Source organism: Sesamum indicum, linkage group LG1, assembly GCF_026168435.1.
Source record: "Sesamum indicum cultivar Baizhima isolate 11 linkage group LG1, ASM2616843v1, whole genome shotgun sequence".
In the NCBI taxonomy this organism is placed as follows: domain Eukaryota; kingdom Viridiplantae; phylum Streptophyta; class Magnoliopsida; order Lamiales; family Pedaliaceae; genus Sesamum; species Sesamum indicum.
This window is the reverse complement of record NC_142657.1, coordinates 11,309,576-11,328,205: the sequence shown is the minus strand read 5'-3', so window position 1 is coordinate 11,328,205 and position 18,630 is coordinate 11,309,576. Positions and strand designations below refer to the sequence as shown.

Here is an 18,630-nt window from a genome sequence, read left to right as displayed (position 1 = left end):
ACCTGGATGTTTTGTTCAGGTTCAGTGTTAAGATTTTGGTTTTAATGTAGACTATCTGCATTATGCTCATCCTCAGGTATTTCCTCATCACTATTTATTTGGTCTATTTCAAATCCTAAGGCAGGTCTTGAGCATGTCAAGGGATCAGTTTGTTGCCCTATATATGGGAAGGTATGCTCCTGAAAGGTGACATCTCTAGATATTAGTACTTCTCCTTTATTCAAGCCATAGAGTTTGTAGCCCCTTTGATTATTGACATATCCTAACAAAACACATTTGGATGCTCTAGGATCAAACTTTGATTTATTAGGAAAAGTGTTTGTAGCAAAGCATAAACATCCAAAAGTCCTAAGATGACTATAGTTGGCAGGCCTTTTATATAACACTTCATAAGGTGTTTTCCTTTTTAAAATAGGTGTAGGAAGCCTGTTAATAATATAAGTGGCAATTAAAATGGCATCAGTCCAAAATATTTTAGGCAAATTAGATTGAAACATAAGTGCTCTAGCTACTTGTAAAAGGTGTTTATGTTTCCTTTCTACTATACCGTTTTGTTGTGGTGTGTAAGTACATATAGTTTGGTGAATAATACCTTCCTTTTTAAAGAATTCTTGACATTATGTGTTTAGGAATTCAGTGTCATTGTCAGTTCTTATAGTTCTTATCTTCTTATTGAACTGAGTTAAAACTATTTTATGAAAATCAATGAGAATGTTTGTAGTTTGGGATTTATATTTTATTACAAAAGTCCATGTACATCTACTTAGATCAACCACAATAGTAAGGAAATAAGAACATCTAGAGATGAAAAGTTGATTATATGGTCCCCATAGGTCTATATGCATTAATTCAAAAACATCCTTAGAACAGGAATTACTTACAGGGAATGGCGACCTTTGTTGCTTGGCCTGTGGGCAAATTTCACAGTGAAGAGTAGGAATTTTATTGTGTTTTATTAATCCAGTGTGTAGCATTACAGTATTTGATATATGTCCCAATCTTCTATGCCAAATTTCAGAATTAATGCTAGATACATTTAAGCTAAATTCTGCATAGGAAGCTAGAATCCTATCTATGTGATGCTGTTGAACAGATTGGTGGTCAAGAATGTACAACTTCCCTATTAGGCTTCCTACTGCAATAACTTCTCTAGTCTTCAGGTCCTGCATGATACAATGAGTAGGGAAAAATTTAAAACTAATGTTTGATAACTTGCTAACAGATAATAGATTAAATTTTAGTTTGGGAACACAAATAACATCATGCAAGACAATCTTGTCAAACAATAACATATTTTCAGAATTGATAATAGAATGTTTTGTGCCATCTGCAAGAGGAATAGAATGATTAGTTCTATAATCAGTAAATTTCTTGAACAATGTAGGATTATTGGACATGTGTGTGGTAGCACCACCGTCAATAATCCATATATTGGAGCGGAATTTATTCAAAACAGGAGGCACGAAACATTTACTTAAATATTCAACACTTACATAGCTAGTGCTAGATGCTCCAGTCTCTAAGCCTCCAAAATATTTTTAAAGTTCAATTCTGACAATTTCTGCCATAGAGCCTTAACTTGCTGCACTATGTGCAAGTTCTGTAGATTCTGTGGCCATTAAGGCTTTGTTGTTGTTCTTTCTTTGTTCAATGAGGGTTTTGTACCACTCAGGAAAGCCATAAATTTCAAAACACATCCTTTGTATGTTCACTTTTGCCACATTCTTTGCAGATTTGTGACTTCTTGTCAGGGTAGTTCTTCTTCTTTTGAAATCCCTTTGATCTTTCATATGGTTTTGTAACTTGCATTGCCTTGTTCTTAGGTTGACAAGTATTGCTTTGACTAGTTTCTTTCTGACTTTCTACTCTCATAACCATAGAATAGGCCTTGCTAGTGCTTGGAAGAGGATCCACCAACAAGATCTGATTTCATTTTGAATCATATACTTCATTCAGTCCCATTAGGAACTGCATTAGTTGGTCAGATTCCTTTATTTCTGCAATTTCTTTCGACATACCACAATTGCATTGTTTTATTGCACCACAACTGCATTTTGGGCTTGGTGTGACACATGCCAATTCATCCCAAATCTTCTTCAATCTTGGAAAATATGCAGGGACAGACAATGTACCTTGTGTGATTGAAGCCACTTCTCTTTTCAACCGATATATCATTGGACCATTGCTTTGTCCAAATCTTGTTTCCAGGTCAATCTATAAATTCCTTGCAGTGTTAGTGTACATGAAACTCTCAACAATATCCTTGGGTATTGAATTCAATATCCAACAAGTAACCATGGAGTCTGCCTTCACCCATTGCTCGAGTTCTTTTCCATTGTCAACTGGTTTGGTGGTTTCTCCATTGATGAATCCTAATTTCACTTTAGCCACTAAGGCTATTGGAGCCATCTAGAGGGGTTGTTACCAGGCATAAACCTGGATTTTCGCTTGGATGAAGTTTAAAGTTTTCTGATTCTTCTGCCATGATTTTCTTGAATTCAATAGGGATAATAAGAAGGATTTTGAAGTAGGATGAAGTAATCAGAGACCATCAATGATGGCTCTGATACCATGTAAAAGTTTGAGTATAAAAATGCACGGAAGCCAGGGATTCAAGAAGGAAGAATTCAGTTTGTTATCGCTCAAATTTCATAAGAAAGTTGCACAATGGAAGGCAGAGTTTGCTCTTTTATACAGCAGAATCTGTCAGTTTAATGAGGCTAACTAATTCTTGAATTTAAACAACTAACAAAGTGCTAACTAGAAAGAAAATGTGAAACGCTTTTATAAGTGAAGGTACAAGCACTAACGGGTATTATAAAGCGCATAACCACTAATACTATAAAATGTAAAAACAAAACACGAGCAACTGTAAATAGCAACTCTGACGCAGGCTTCCTTCTTCCTCTTCACCGAAGCTCCATTTCCATCTTCTTCTGTAAGTGGCAGCAGCTCTTCTGGTAAAGGTAAGACCAAGCTTTAGCTTAACATTACACTCTGTGAACTGCTGCAAATTCTTCAAGAATGGAATGAAACTGTTTCTTGTTACATGCCCACTATATTGCTTTCGTCTTCTTTATAGTGTACAAGAGCCCTATTGTGTTCAAACCTTGAGTGTGTGCATGTGTGTTGGCTGAGAGAGTGTGGGTAAAAAGGAAAAAATCATTAATTCTCAAGTCAGCATGTGGTATACGTGGTATGAACTCCTATTAAATAGTTGAGGCACCATTACCGAGGTATGCATTTATGATTGTGAGATTTAGTTTTTAAATCTCATATTTCTTCCGTATGAACTGACTTAATTATTTGGTAGGGTTTAGCTGAAAGACATCTCATTAAGAATGTATTACAGGCAAGCTTATATTTCAGATCAAAAATCGTAATTTGCGTGGACCCCTAAACTCTAGCTCTTAAGAATGAGGACCCCACCTATTCGAGATTGTCTTATAGTCCACGACCTCGATCCGAACCAATATTTAATATATCTAAATAAAAGATAAGGACTGTAGTAAATAATTACTTTTAAGACTAATTCCTGTTTATGAACAAGTTTGTTGAGGTTGTCTTCGTGCGTAAGAGCCCATTAATTAATTAATGAATAATAAGTTGGTCAATGCTTTTTAATTATTAATTAGTACTTTTTTTATATTTGTAATTTAATACATTAAATGAATTCATTTCGTAATTTAGAGGATATTTAAGACTGTTGCTGACATGTCAAGCATCTTTTATAAATGTATATATATATATATATATATTATGCAATTATCCTCGTGTACGTTGAATGAAGTAAATATTGGAGGAGGAGTTGACATGCAGCAATAATTATCAGAAAACAATCAGTAATAATATTATTATTTTTCTCATCATATAAATATTTATGTCTTATAGTACGTATGGCGTTAGGGCTGACGGTTCAAGATATGTACATATTAGAAAATTGTCACAAGATAAAGGTGCACTTATATTCAATTGCAGAAATTATTGCAGCCCATATATATATATATATATATATTGTTTTTATGGATTGGTCTATTCAATTATTAGAAGAAATATAACTTTTCATTATAAATAATTAGTTTTCGTAGTACGTCATCCCTGCATGCATACAATGGATAAAATAAAATTATATTTTTGGTCCTGTAATTTTAGGTTGTCGGTGTTTTTGTCTGTATTCTATGTACATATTTAGTCCTTTTGACGAAATTAGTCATGAACATTTCACATTTGGTCATTTTTGTCATATGTTGATAATTTTGATCCCCTTTACACTGTAATAGATCTTATTTTTAATCCTATGACCAAAATTGTAAATTTACGACTAAATTCATCAAAAAGGTGTAAAATTTTCAGAACTAAATTGGTGAAAAATATGATTAAATGTGTAATAGAGTAAGTTGTAGGATAAAAATACTAATGACTTAAAGCTATAGGACCAAAGATATAATTCTACTAATAAATAATATTTTATGTTTTACAATATATTATGAATAAAAATATATATATATAAACCAACATATCATATTTTTCAAAAAAAAAAGAAAGAAAGAAAAAAAAGAAAGCAACACAGAAAAAAAAAAAAAGCAACAGAGAAAAAGGCCTTCTCTTATATATTAGTATGGATTACTATAAATAAAAGTAAAAAAGTATGGCGGATACTAATTAACCACAAACAACCATTGTTTTTGCAAGTGAGGCCAAAATATTAATACAGCTAAAACCATAGCAAATATGAATTAATCATGATTAAAATTGTAATAAATATTTCACGATGGATATAAAATTAAATTATAGTCGATATAAAACTAAACTATAATTAGGACGGATAAGACAAAGAAATCCCTACCCTGCACGTAAAGGTAAATTTATCAATTCGCTTACCACTGGATCAATAATATTTAAATGCAAATGAACTAATTATTCATTAGAGAAAAGTACTATTTTAGTCCGCTAAGTATGCCTAATTTTAATTTTAATCCGATAACTATGTCCATTTTTGTTTAGGTCCAGTAACTTACGAAATTGCTTACTTTTAGTCCTCTGGCAGATTTTCGGACAATTTTACCCCTATGAGTGCATATGGACTAAAACTGCCTTTCAAAAGTTGCATAGGTGTAAAATTATCCGAAAATCTGCCAGAGGACTAAAAGTAAACAATTTCATAAGTTACTGGACCTAAACAAAAATAGACATAGTTATCGGTGTAAATTTAAAATTAGGCATACTTAGCGGACTCAAATAATACTTCTCCCTATTCATTAATATGCATATGAAAAATACTATGCAATATATATATATATATATATATATGATTTTGAAATTTAAAAACTTAAATGAGTGACTTAATTTCGAAGACATGGGCACATAGGTTTTGGCCGATATTCTTCGACACGACCATGCATGTGTTTCTCGATATAACTTTTTATATTGCATATATATAAAAAAAATATCGTGGAAAAATGCATCAGATGTTGAATTTTTTGAAATAATTTAAAAGTTTATTGGATGGAGAAGAAGCTTCGTATAATACCCCACCAACATAAACTCTATTATTCCTCATATATAGTTGAAATGTAATGGAATTTAAGTTGATCAAATTTTACTATATTGACAGTGCTTAATTAATTAACGTTTTACGACCACAATAGCGACACTAGAAAAAAAAAATAATTTTTCGCTACAGTTAGTCACTATAGTTAAAAGAAAAATATTGTAGTAAATACAAATCAATCATAATTTCGAAACGGCCATTGACCGTTTTTTCTGCAAGTGTAGCCAAAACATTAGCCATGATCAAAACCATAGCAAATATCTTGGCTATGGCTAAAACCCAAGGCGAATATCGATTAATCGTGGTAAAAATTTAAGTTTTTATTTTGATTTTATTTAATATAGTTAATAGTATTAATTTACCATGATTTTTAGGCCGTGGTCGTATATAGTGTAGCAAATACTCAATTTTTTATAGTGCGAGAAAAGAAAAATAACATTTTGATCACATCATTTATTACATCATTTACATTGCATCCCATAAGTTAAAATTTTTCTTATTTTTAGTTCTCACCTGTACTTTTTGACCAATAATTCAAACTCCCGTTAAGAGTCTCATGTGCATCTCCGTACATTTTTTGTAAATTATTTAACTGATAGAATACAATATAAGAAAATCGTAATAAATGAAATTAAATTAAAAAAGTTTAACATATGAAACCGAAAATATGATTTTTTGCGCGCGATAAATTACTGTAATAAATGAAATAACTAACTTAGTATTTATTATTATATCATTTCAAAAATTATAGTAATACTTTTATATTTCTTAAAATTTGGACTGAATATATAGTTTGCAGCTTAGTATGAACTTGTTATTATACATGTAGGGTAGTCGATCAACGGTTGTGATCCACATACTTTGACCTTTTTTCCCCTAAAAAAGCAAGGATTGAGGATATTGGCCAATTAAAAAATTAGATAATATTCGTTGTTTTTAATAATTAATATGTGTCCTCCAATAATTAACTTATTGCCACATCATTATGTCGAAAATGTGCCACATCCATATATATGTTAATAATTAATCAACAATTTCTATTTACGGTAGATAATAACTACTATTAAATATAAAAACAATTATTTATGAGTGGGGTCTGAACTCATTATCTTATAGTCACACTAAAAGAAATATAACTTTAATGTGTGCTAATTATGGTTAAAAATAAAAAAAAATATGATTACTAATTAGTCACGACTATCAGTGGTTACTAGTTGTTGTTTTCGTAAATGAGTCGAAATATTAGTAATAGTTAAAAAACAATTATGCCAAATGTTCTCGCCATAGTTAACCATGGAAAAATGTTAATTGGGTGTGGTCAAAATTTTAGTTTTTTTATTGGTTTTACTTGGCCGTGATTGGAAATATTATTTTTTACTATTATTGTAAAGATGTATTTATTTATAATGTAGGATAAAAATATTTTTTTTTTATACTAGCATGATTAGGTTTTAATTTCATCAACTAAATGAAACTTTATTGGTGTAAGATACATATACATATATATATATATATATATTATATGAAAAATTATAATTTTAGTCATGTAACTTACGAAAATAATATTTTGTTATCTTGTATAAATTGATTTTTTCAACTTAGTCTTGTAACTGTATAATTTTGATAATTTTAGTCCATTTTTTTCTAATTTTATTGAAAAATTGTATGTTACTTGCACATGACCTAGTTAAGATAAAGTTGCAAAATTAGTTTTGTATGTATGGGGGGAGGGCAGGGCGGCAAAATTGATCCCTTAGTTAAAGAACTGACAATTTTAGATCTTTATATATTAAATTTGTAGCAATTTTGGTTCTTCCAATCTAAAATGATCGAAAAAATTAAATGGGGGGCTTAGGGTTTCAACTTTCAAATAGACATCACTTACACAGTCAACATCCTACGTGGATGTTGATGTGGCAAAGGACAGTTAGCCACCATCCACCACCACCACCACCACCACCTGGTTGCCGAAATTTTTGCCTGACAAGTCTCCAATCACGTGCACCATCATTGAACTCACAGTCTGACATTGATTCCAGCCGTAAAGCATATGCTCCAATCGGAGTTCAGACGTGCACAACAACGAACTATAGTCTTGCCCAAAAGCCTAGATCTATTTTCTCTCTCTTCTTGATTCGCCGCCGTTCGACCTATCCGCTGTTTGAGATCACCACCAATCGACTCCCCATCCTCCAACGACTCGATTACACTGAGACCCATCCATTTTCGTCCACTATCCAATCGGTTTGCTCTATTTTTTTTTTTACTTTTTTGCCGCCCTGCCACTGTTTTTCTGTCGTATCTCCGCCATCATCGATCATTTCGTTGGCAGAGCACCAACCTTGAGTTTGCCTCCCCGTGGAGCACACATACCTCCCATCAATTTCCTTCAACGACCCCGTCCACACCAGGGACTCCTTATCAATTGACTTCTTATGTTTCTTCTTTGTTTGCCACTTCAGCATCTATATACGAGGCTGATTATGTAAGTGAAGTCTATTTGTCATCGAAACCTTAAGTCCTAATTTGATTTGTTAATTTTCAGCCACTTTTGGTTGGAAGGATCAAAATTGCTATAAATTTAAAACAAAAAGGCTAAAATTGACAGTCTCATAGTTATCGGACCAATTTGGCCATCCTCCACACATACAAGAATAAATTTGCAATTTTATCCCCGATTAAATTGCAACTTTAGTCCTGTAATTCAACTCACGTCGGACCAAAAATGCCAAGTCTCCTAAGTTAAATGATTAAAATTACAATTTAATTGGGTCATATGCGAGTCGTTTTCAAATTTTCAACCAATTTAACAGAAAAGAATGAAAATTACCAAAATTTAAAATTAAGGACTAAATAACAAAAATCAATTTATGTAGTAAAAAAAATACTACCTCATACATTATGGGACTAAAATTACATTTTCATACATATATATTAAGTTAAGAAAGACATTTTTTGTTTCTCTATGTGTACACAGCCATGAGTAGTGTCCCCCAACCATGTGGTCACACATAATAAGAGTGAAATTAAAGATAAAGAAGAAAGAAAGTGAAATTTAAAAGAATTAGGGTTGTGACAATGTCCGGCAATAATTAAGGTTACAAGAACTTGGAATCCAACGTGCATAAATGCTCTTAAATATATTAATATAAGTCAAATACATCACTTACTTTCTTCCCACCCCACCTTTTCTCATTTGAGCCTACTTCTATACACACATATATATACATGTGTGTGTGTTTGTGTTTGTGTGTCTGTGTCTTTTTGTATAAAACATCCTAAAACATAATTATAATTTTGGGTGTTTTGATGGCTAAGGTACATCCTAAAACATCCATGATCTGTAGTTCTTGTCCTGAATATTCATCATCGGAGCGAGAAGTATTCACCGTTTGGATGAAATCCCTAGTGATCAGTAGCAACGGCTGCACCGTCTTCAACTCCAAAGGTGATATTGTTTTCCGGGTTGATAACTACCAAACAAAGCGCAGCACTGAAGTCTTGCTCATGGACTATAATGGTCAAGTGCTTTTCTCCATCAAACGAAAGGTACTTCACTAATTTACATATATCTCTACTACCTACTTCTGCTAACACAGTACGGGAAAATTGTAACCCAAATCGAATTGGATCAGATCTACTGAATCAATTATTTGGCAATTGTAATACACTTGTTACGTAATTGGTTCGATCTGATGAAACCCTGATTTCATTGGCAACAAGGAAATGGATTATTTCGTGTATCATGAATCATTGCGATTTAAAAATCATGACAAAACAGTACTATCTACCAGAGTCAAATCAAAATTGACGTGAAAACTTAAAATTTTAACAACGGTTAATTAAGATTTTGCCATAATTTTTAACTATAGCTAATATTTTAGGTTTCATTCACGTAAATAACGGCTAATAACCATTGTACTGTAATTAAGAAGAATTTTTCCTAACACACATGAATTTGGTGGGCTTTTTGCAGAAATTACTGATATTCAGAAGTTGGGAAGGGTACAAATGCATCAATTCCAAGTTTGATGATGATGAGGGAGAGTGGTTTAAGGTAAAGAGAGAGTGCAAAATTCCTGGGAGAGACATGATTACCTGCCATGTCATCCTAGGTTGTAATAAAACTACAGGAAACTGCAGCTATAAGATTGTAGGGTTACAAGGAAAACCGACGGTCAAGATTACAGATAGCACAGGGAGAGTATTAGCAGAGGTGAGTTAACTATGAATTAGTCTTTCTGATGTTAATTAACCATCAAAAGTAATCTTGTTTTATTGTTAATGACGAGTGATTTAGTTAATTATGTGCTTGCAGGTGCTGCAGAAGCAGTCACAGGCGGGTGGAGTTTCTCTGGGCGATGATGTATTATCTCTAATGGTGGAACCCCAGATAGATCAATCTTTGATCATGGCTCTAGTGATAGTCTATGGTATGATCAACCATAAACTATGAACATGCACTTAAACAGAGATTGATCGTATATATACATGGTTCCATGCACCAGATATGGAGAAAAACGCATGCAGTTTTGTGTAGATTTGTGACTTGAATTTCATACATACTGGTGATTTTTTCGGATTGAATTTTTTATTTAGAATCTTCTTGTATTTTTTTGTTCCAATAATATATATATGTCATGTATATAAAAATTATGTCATTAGTTTATTTGTACAGGACGTGTATTATAAATTAATTGAAATATAAGATTTAATATAATTTGAAGGGTAAATTGCATAAAATTCCCGTATTTTTAAAATTTAGTTAAAAACCTCTTATGTTAAAAAAATAGGCAAAAGAAACCCTGTGTTTTTCAAAATGTTATATACTCTCCCCTTTCGTTAGTTAAGCCCTAATGGCGTTAATTTTTTATTGAATTTTTTGTATACCCTTCTTATAACAACTCCAAATTTTAAGTAATTTAAAATATTCTTTTTTATTTTTATTTATATATACTATACATACACAATATATAATATATGTATATATAAAATATATAAGTATTTATAGGTGGCGACGGCGCCGCCTACGTGAGCGGTGGAGCCGTCGCCCGCTCACAAAGGGGTGACGTGAGGTTGCCTCTTTCAGTCACCTAGAAAGGGGCGGCGGTTAGATCTGAGGCGACGTTACCCCATAGCTAAAACCTAGGTGACCAGAGAAGAAGTCGTCTAGGCGCCATTGCCGATCACTACATGCTGGCGACAAAGAAGAAGGTGTAATAAAAAATTCTATTTTTTTAAAAGTAAAGTAAAAATAATTTAGTTTTTTCAAATTTTAAATATTAAATACTTTTAATATTTAATTTGTATTATTTATAATAAATAATATAATTTAAAAATAATTGATATTATTTTTTTGGTATTTTGTAATTTAGTTGGTCTTATTTATAAATAAATAAAATATATTTAAAAATCAATAATTTAATTGAGTTAAAAATATATATAATTATTATAACTGACTTTTATATTGCATATAAATTTTTAATTTGAAAAGTGAACTTTAGTGTATTAAATTTGTATTGTGTTTTTTAAATTCAAAATTTTAATTTTTTTCAAAAAAATATATGCTTTTTAGGTGTTTTATATTAAATTCATATATTTCATAAATAAATATAATTTATTGTAATATATTTGCACTCAATAAATAATTTAAATTAATTAAATATATTTAAATAAATAATAATATAAATAAATTAATTTAATACATATTTAAATGTGAAAGAAAGGTGAAATATATTTAATTGTGAAAGAATGGGGTAAAATGGACATTATACATTAAAAGTATCCCAAAATGGCCAAAAAATAAGGTCCACTAGCACAATAGGCGAATGTCACATACTCTCTTTTATTTTCTAACGGATTGGTGATTTTTTGCTGTATTTATAAAAAGCGAGGAATTTTTTGCCTATAAAATTAACACAGGCGGTTTTTAGCTAAATTTTGAAAACATAGAAGAGTGTTATACAATTTATCCTAATTTGAAATAGAAAACCGGCTCCCATCCGATAATATTTCGTAGAATATATTCTCTATTTCATGTTTCACCCTGTTACCACTTGTAAGAAAAGCTTTTGATTTTTTTTGGAGTATATGAATCAATTTCAGACTACATATGATAAAATCATTACGGCTTGAAAAATATGCAAAATTAATATATTAATCAAGATTAAATAAAATAATTATAATTTTCATTCTGTAAGTATCAAGGTGGAAGTTTTGATCCAATTGGAAAAGGGCACATTGCGGACATTTATGTCCTTTTTTTTTTTTTTGAGAGGAAAAATAAAGCAGATAGATTGAGTGGCAAAATCGCCAAGCAACAAAGGGTAATTTTGAAGAGTCCCCGTCCAGGTTAAGGGTTGGCCAAATGATGGGGGATTGAGTTGTTTGATCGAAAGATAAAAGAAAAGAAAACGGACTTCATCTGGGATGTAAGCGATAAAATGTCAAAAACTAAAGGACCTATAACAGATTGATCTGTTGAGCTAGGTAGAGCTTGTGAAGGCCAATGCCCTTTGATTGTCACCTTGGGTTAGGATCTTCTACATGCCAGTTTGGTTGCCTTTCTTACTGCAAATGTCTCCACCAGAATTATTGGGCCTTTTATATCCATTCGAATTGAAAGCCATGCAATGCAAGCCCCTGAAGAGTTTTGAGCCAGTATACCAAGATCTAATGTATTTCCCCCTGCCAAAAGTACCCCCGGGTTGTTGCCATGACTGCTGCTCCTCTGGTCGGGTGGGGAGCTGAATAGAGTGTTGCACCGCAAAGGCGTTGAGATAACCCCGAGCAAATTCCACAACTTGTTGGGGCAGTACGAAACCTTTGTTCAAAAGTTTTTTAAATTTCTAGACCACCAAATTGTCGAACAAATCATGAGAACTAAATCAAAATCCACATGTGACAACTTAATCGAAAGGCATGTAGCCATTCCTCGAAGGAAGAAATTGGAGCCACTCCTCGGCAGAAGAAATTGGAGCACTCCAATCTTCTCAAAAAAATGTTTGATAAATCCCATACCTATCTCGCAAAAGAGCATCACAACAGGCTATGAATAATTGTCTCGTCCACTATTGCAACAAAGGGACATACAATCTCCTTGTGTGTCAGCTTCTTTCAAAGGCTTTGTGCTGTGGGGAGAGCATTACGTACCGCTCGCCAAATGAAAGCCTTCGCTTTGTTCGGGACTTTCGATTGCCAAACAGTTATCCAGAGGTTTCTAGAGCAAAGACACCCATCAGTAGTACGTGCAGGAGATGCAAATGATAGTGCAAGATGATAAGCACTACAAACCAAAAAAAATCATTATTTGAATAGTGCGCAATAATAAGATCAGGCTCTCCTGAAATGTTAAAGTGAATCTGCAACATAATCTCTCTGTCCACCGGTCATAAAGAGAGTTAATGGTTTCCACATCCCTTTCCATGGAGTCAGCCAAGATAAGATCACTAATGCATAAGTTCTGAAAGTCATGTACAGTTGAGTAATGACTCTGAAGGAGGGCGTGCGAGGAATTCACGGATCCTTCCACACATCCACCAATTGTCCTATCCCAATGTGCCATCTACATCCTGATTGAAGGAGATCCCTTTCTGCAATAATACTCCTCCACGTGTAAGAGGGTCGAACCCCCACTTGAGCTTCAAATAGATGATTGCGGGGGAGGTATTTAGCTTTCAAGACCTTCCTAACCAAACACTCCAGATGAGTGAGGATGCGCCAGTGCTATTTTGCAAGTAATGCCAAATTGAAGGCATCCAAGTTTTAGAAACTAAGACCTCCATTGAGCTTGCGCGAGCACAATTGATCCCATGTGATCCAATGTGTGCATCTGCTATCTCCATCATGCCAAAAGAAATCCGTCGCAAGTGACTAAAACTCTTTAGGAGTGTTTTCGGCAGTCGAAAGCAAGACATTCCATAACAAAGGATTGCTTGCATGATAGATTAGATAAGGATAGCTTTACCTGCTTGAGAAAAAGTTTTTTCATGGTACCCTTGCATTCTTTTCCAAATTCGATTCATCAATGAAACAAACAACGCCTTTTTCGAGCGAAACGCAACTGTTGGGAGTCCAAGATACATCTCATGTTTATTCTCAAGTCGAATTCCATGAATATTAGCCATATGTCTTTGGACTTTTGGTGGCGTGTTTCGACTAAAGGCAACAGAGTACTTTTGATAAATAATCTCCTGTCCAATAGCAATTTTGTAATCTGCAAGGATTCCATGAACATGTCGCACTGTACTCTGATTAGCCAGACAAAAGACCATAGTATCATCTTCAAACAAGAAGGTGAAATATCATGGGAGTTCCTCGACAAACAACAATGTCCAGGACAACACCACTCACCTTAGCTTGTCCGAACAATGAGCTACCTTCTCTTTGTGGTAGGACCTGTGGCACCCCCTCGGACCACTTATTCAAAGGTTCCCACGTGGCCCGCAACTCATTGGTCTTGGACTCTCGGAGAAACTTAATAGGGTCATTATGGATGGGCATTGGCACTGGCCCTTATCACGGACATGTTTGGAGATTGTACAGAATTTGCCCATAATCTATGGAGACGATGATCGTGTTCATTGACGAGATACGAATGGACATCTCACTGTTGCATTGCTATATTGTATATTAGACCCGCCAGGACCCAAGATAGGCTGGACTTTACTACTCTCGGGCTCCCTGAAGATCCCTAGACATACATTCATACTGTGGCTTGCAATATTAGGGAAACTATCCACGATAGATAAACCGTGATTGTCTTATCTTAGCATCTGTGTTGTTTGTGATGAAGGCGCAATAGAATCACATACACACTTATTTTTCGATGTCGCTATGCCAAACGATGCCTCATAGCTGTGAGACAGGATGTTCGATTCATATGGCCAAACCAAGACTGGGCCTTAGACGTGGAGTGTGCGAAGTGGAGAGGGAAACATATCATCAATTTATCTTACCGTGTACTACTCGCTGTATGTGTCTATCATATCTGGAGAGAGCGGAACTTGCGCCGCTTCGAGCATGTTGATTGACCACCGAGCACCATTGCTGCCATCATAGTGGACGACGTTAGACAGAGAATCATTAGTGCTAATTTATCACACTTTGTTAGTACTTCTGCATTATATAGACTATGGCGTAGCCCATGTCTTGTCATGAGAGAAATCAATATTTGACTGTTGTACTGTACGCATGTATTTTTTTATTAATGAAATTTACATTTACCCAAAAAAAAACAGATTTCTACCACAAGGCTGCTCTGCCATCATCCTTTTTGTATGCAGTGCTATTCCCTCATTGCTCCCACTCATTTGCAAGTTTACTAACTTTTGTCTCTCAACTCGAAGGACCATTGAGTACTCCTTAATGATGCTTGGGAACGGATCCATGACTAGGATTTACTTCCTTATCCCGTCATAACTGTCATCTAAGCCTATTAGAAATTGTACAACCTCAGGGAGACTATCTTCTTCAGTTGAAATCTTGGTAAAGTCACAAGTGCAGAGACCACATGTGCATGTCTTGGTAGGCATAAAACATTCCAGTTCATCCCATAATGCACTCAAACAATTGAAATATTCAACAACGCTCGATGTACCTTGTGCAACAGAGGCAACAACACGGCGTAATTGATAGACCAAAGGCCCGTTGTTCTCTCCATACCTTTCTTCAAGGTCTAGCCACAATTTTCTGGAGGATTTGGTGTATAAAAACATCTTTTTGAAACCTTCTTAGTTATAGCATTCAGGATTCAGGAGGTCACCGTTGAATCCACGTGTACCCAGCTGTCATAGCTGTTGAAATCCATTATTTACAGCTCTTTAGCTTGATTAGTTGCAGTTGCTGATAAAGAAGAACAGAAAAGGAGGAAGAAGAAAGAAGGGGTGGTCGTTTTTTTAAGAAAGCGTTTTTACTTAGAGAGACGTTTCTTTAAGTTGTAATATCTCTTCTTTAGTCGTGTAGCTTCCTTATTATCTCGTTACAGCGTTTCTATTAGTAAGAAACGCGAGTTTGTTAATAGCTGTTATACTCTGTCTATAAAAGAAGAAGGAGTCTTCTTCTCAAATGTAACTTGAAAACCATCTTCTGAAATATACAGAAGTCTTGCTGCTCTCATAACTTCTGCCTTCATCTCTCAATTCATCAATTCACGAATTAAATACTCATGGTTTCGCTGTGCACAATTTCACATGGTATCAGAGCCATCATTTGATGGTCTGTGATATCTTTTGTCAAAGGAGTTCACCTGGTGTAAATTCTTGATAATCAAGAATTGTATCTGTTTCAAGAATGGCTGAAGACTTGAATGTCTTGAAACTGCAACCGGGAGATAATCCAGGGATTAGCCTGGTAACTACACTATTTGATGGAACAAACTTTCTCTCATGGAGCAGCTCCATAAAATTGGCACTCACTGCAAAGATGTAACTCTCCTTTATCAATGGAGAAAACCAAAAACCAGAAAAGAATGCAAAAGAATTTGAGCAGTGGATAAGAACCGATTCTATGGTGGCTTCATGGATATTGAATTCCATCAAGAGAGAAATAGCAGATTGTTTCATGTACACAAATACATCAAGAGCACTGTGGAAAGAACTGGAAAACAGATATGCCAAAGTAATGGGCCAATGGAGTATCAACTCAAGAAGGAATTAAGTGGTGTCGTTTAAGAGACAATGCCCTTGTCTGCATACTTCTCCAAGATCATGAAGTTATGGGATGAACTTTCTTGTATCACTCCCACACCTAGCTGTAGCTGTGGCAATTGCACCTGTAGAGCATCAAAAGAATCTGCAAGAATTAAAGAAAACGATCAGCTCATTCAATTCCTCATGGGATTGAATGAGGCCTATGATAATGTAAGAAGTCAGATTCTGGTGATGGACCCAAGACCGGACATCAACAAAGTTTACTCAATGGTCCTGAATGTTGAGAAGCACAGGGAGGTGAATTTTGGACAACCACAAACAACTCCTAATATGGCTATGCAGGTCTTTAAGAAACAAGACAACTCAAGAGACTTTTAGAAAAGAAAGAATTTAGTGGACAAAAAATCCTTGGTCTGCAAGCATTGTATGAAAACTGGACATCAAAGAGAAGGTTGCTTTGAAATAATTGGATATCCAGATTGCTACAAACCTCTCCAAGATCAAAAGAAGAACAACCAAGTTACTCCTAATAGATCTGCAGTGGCCATGAACACTGAAAATGACAGAACCAACAACAGTGTTGATGAAAGAACCATGTCCAATCTAATAAGGTCAGAATTTCATAAACTTTTTGAGAAATTGAAATCACAAGGATCTGGAAATATACATGCAGACAGGTATGAATATTCAGGTAAAAGTCTTGAACATAATCTGTTAAATATCAGAAAATGTGATTCTTGGATTGTTGATAGTGGTGTTACTACACATATGTGTAATAATCATGCCCTCTTTGATCTTGCTAAACCACATACTCAAAACACTTACATACATCTAGCAGATGGTAGCAAACACTTAATCATGCACTCTGGTAATATGAGGCTCACTGATAAACTACTGCTAGAGAACACTCTGCATGTTCCTAATCTGAAGTTCAATCTCCTATCTGTCAGTAAGCTGTGTTATACATCTGTGAGGTTCAATTTTTCTAAATGTCACTGTATTATGCAGGACCACAGGACTAGAGAGGTCATTGGGATAGCATGCTTAGTAGAAAATCTCTATATTATCAAGACTGAGTCATTTGACAAAAGATTCATAGAAGATGTACTTGCTGATTTTAGATATACAGTATTCATAGTTGCTAAGATAGAACCAGATACATGGCATAAGAGATTAGGGCACCTATCTCATGATGTATTGATTAACACAGGTTTAATTGACAAAACCACAAACAAAACTTCTACCTGTGAAGTATGTCCTCAGGCTAAACAACATAGATTACCTTTTACTGTCAGTAATTCATATTCCACTTCTTGTTTTGATTTCATTCATGTTGATTTGTGAGGTCCTTACAATGAGTACTCCCTTTCCAATTGTATGTACATGTTAACTATAGTTGATGATCATAGTAGATGCACATGGACTTACTTGATGCAACAGAAATCACAAACTTTTAACTTGATAAAGGAGTTTCACAAATTGGTATGGACTAAATTTGACAAGAAAATTAAAAAGATAAGAACTGATAATGGTCTAAAATTTTTGAATGAACAATGCCAGAAATTTTTTAAAGAGGAAGGAATAATTCATCAAACCACATGTATATATACACCTCAACAAAATGGCATTGTTGAAAGAAAACATAAACACCTATTAGAAGTTGCTAGATCTTTTTTATTTCAAGCCAATCTACCTAGAGTGTTCTGGTCTGAAGCTATACTAACCTCTACCTATATTATAAACAAGATTCCCACAGCTGTCCTAAAATGGAAGACACCTTATGAGATTTTAATGAAAAAGGCTGTTGATTACTCCTTCTTTAGAACTTTTGGTTGTTTGTGTTTTGCTACTAACACTTTACCTCACAAATCTAAATTTGACAATAGAGCTATTAAGTGCATTTTCTTGGGCTATGCCAATAATCAGAAGGGCTACAGAGTTTATGATATTGATAAGAAAATCATTTTTACTTATAGAGATGTTGTCTTTAAAGAGAACATTTTTCCTTTTGCTAATGAATGCACTGATCCCATTAATTCTGATATTCAGACTTATAACCAATCTGTCACTAGTATAATAGAGGACCAAGATGAGCAAGACATTCATACACAATCCAATCCTGAAATTATAGATGAACATACTAATGCTGTTGATCAACAAGAACATGAACATACATCTGATGACATGCATTTGAGAAGGTCAAGAAGACAAATAATTAGACCTGCAAAATTACAAGACTATGTATGTGTTTGTGATAAGGAGAACAGGGACATCTACACTGTGAAATTTCAAGATAACATGAATACATGTATGAGTGTTGTTTTTAATTTGCCTACTGAGCCTAAAAATTATACTGAAGCTATGAAGGTCAAAGAATGGTTAGAGGCTATGAAATCAGAAATAAAAGCACTAAAGGATAATGACACCTAG

General features: G+C 34.1%; 2 protein-coding genes across 2 annotated transcripts; both read left to right on the top strand.

Moving 5' to 3' along the window:
* The first annotated feature begins 8,817 nt into the window (after positions 1-8,817).
* On the top strand, positions 8,818-10,220 carry LOC105158840 (protein LURP-one-related 3-like). The gene is made up of 3 exons (XM_011075733.2): positions 8,818-9,100; positions 9,528-9,767; positions 9,870-10,220. Exons 1-3 carry the CDS (start codon positions 8,861-8,863, stop codon positions 10,005-10,007), a joined length of 618 nt encoding a protein of 205 aa, XP_011074035.1. The 5' UTR covers positions 8,818-8,860; the 3' UTR covers positions 10,008-10,220.
* A 7,771-nt stretch (positions 10,221-17,991) lies between these two features.
* Positions 17,992-18,630, top strand: LOC110012144 (uncharacterized). Its single transcript, XM_020694692.2, has one exon. The coding sequence runs from the start codon at positions 17,992-17,994 to the stop codon at positions 18,628-18,630; it is 639 nt and encodes a 212-aa protein (XP_020550351.2).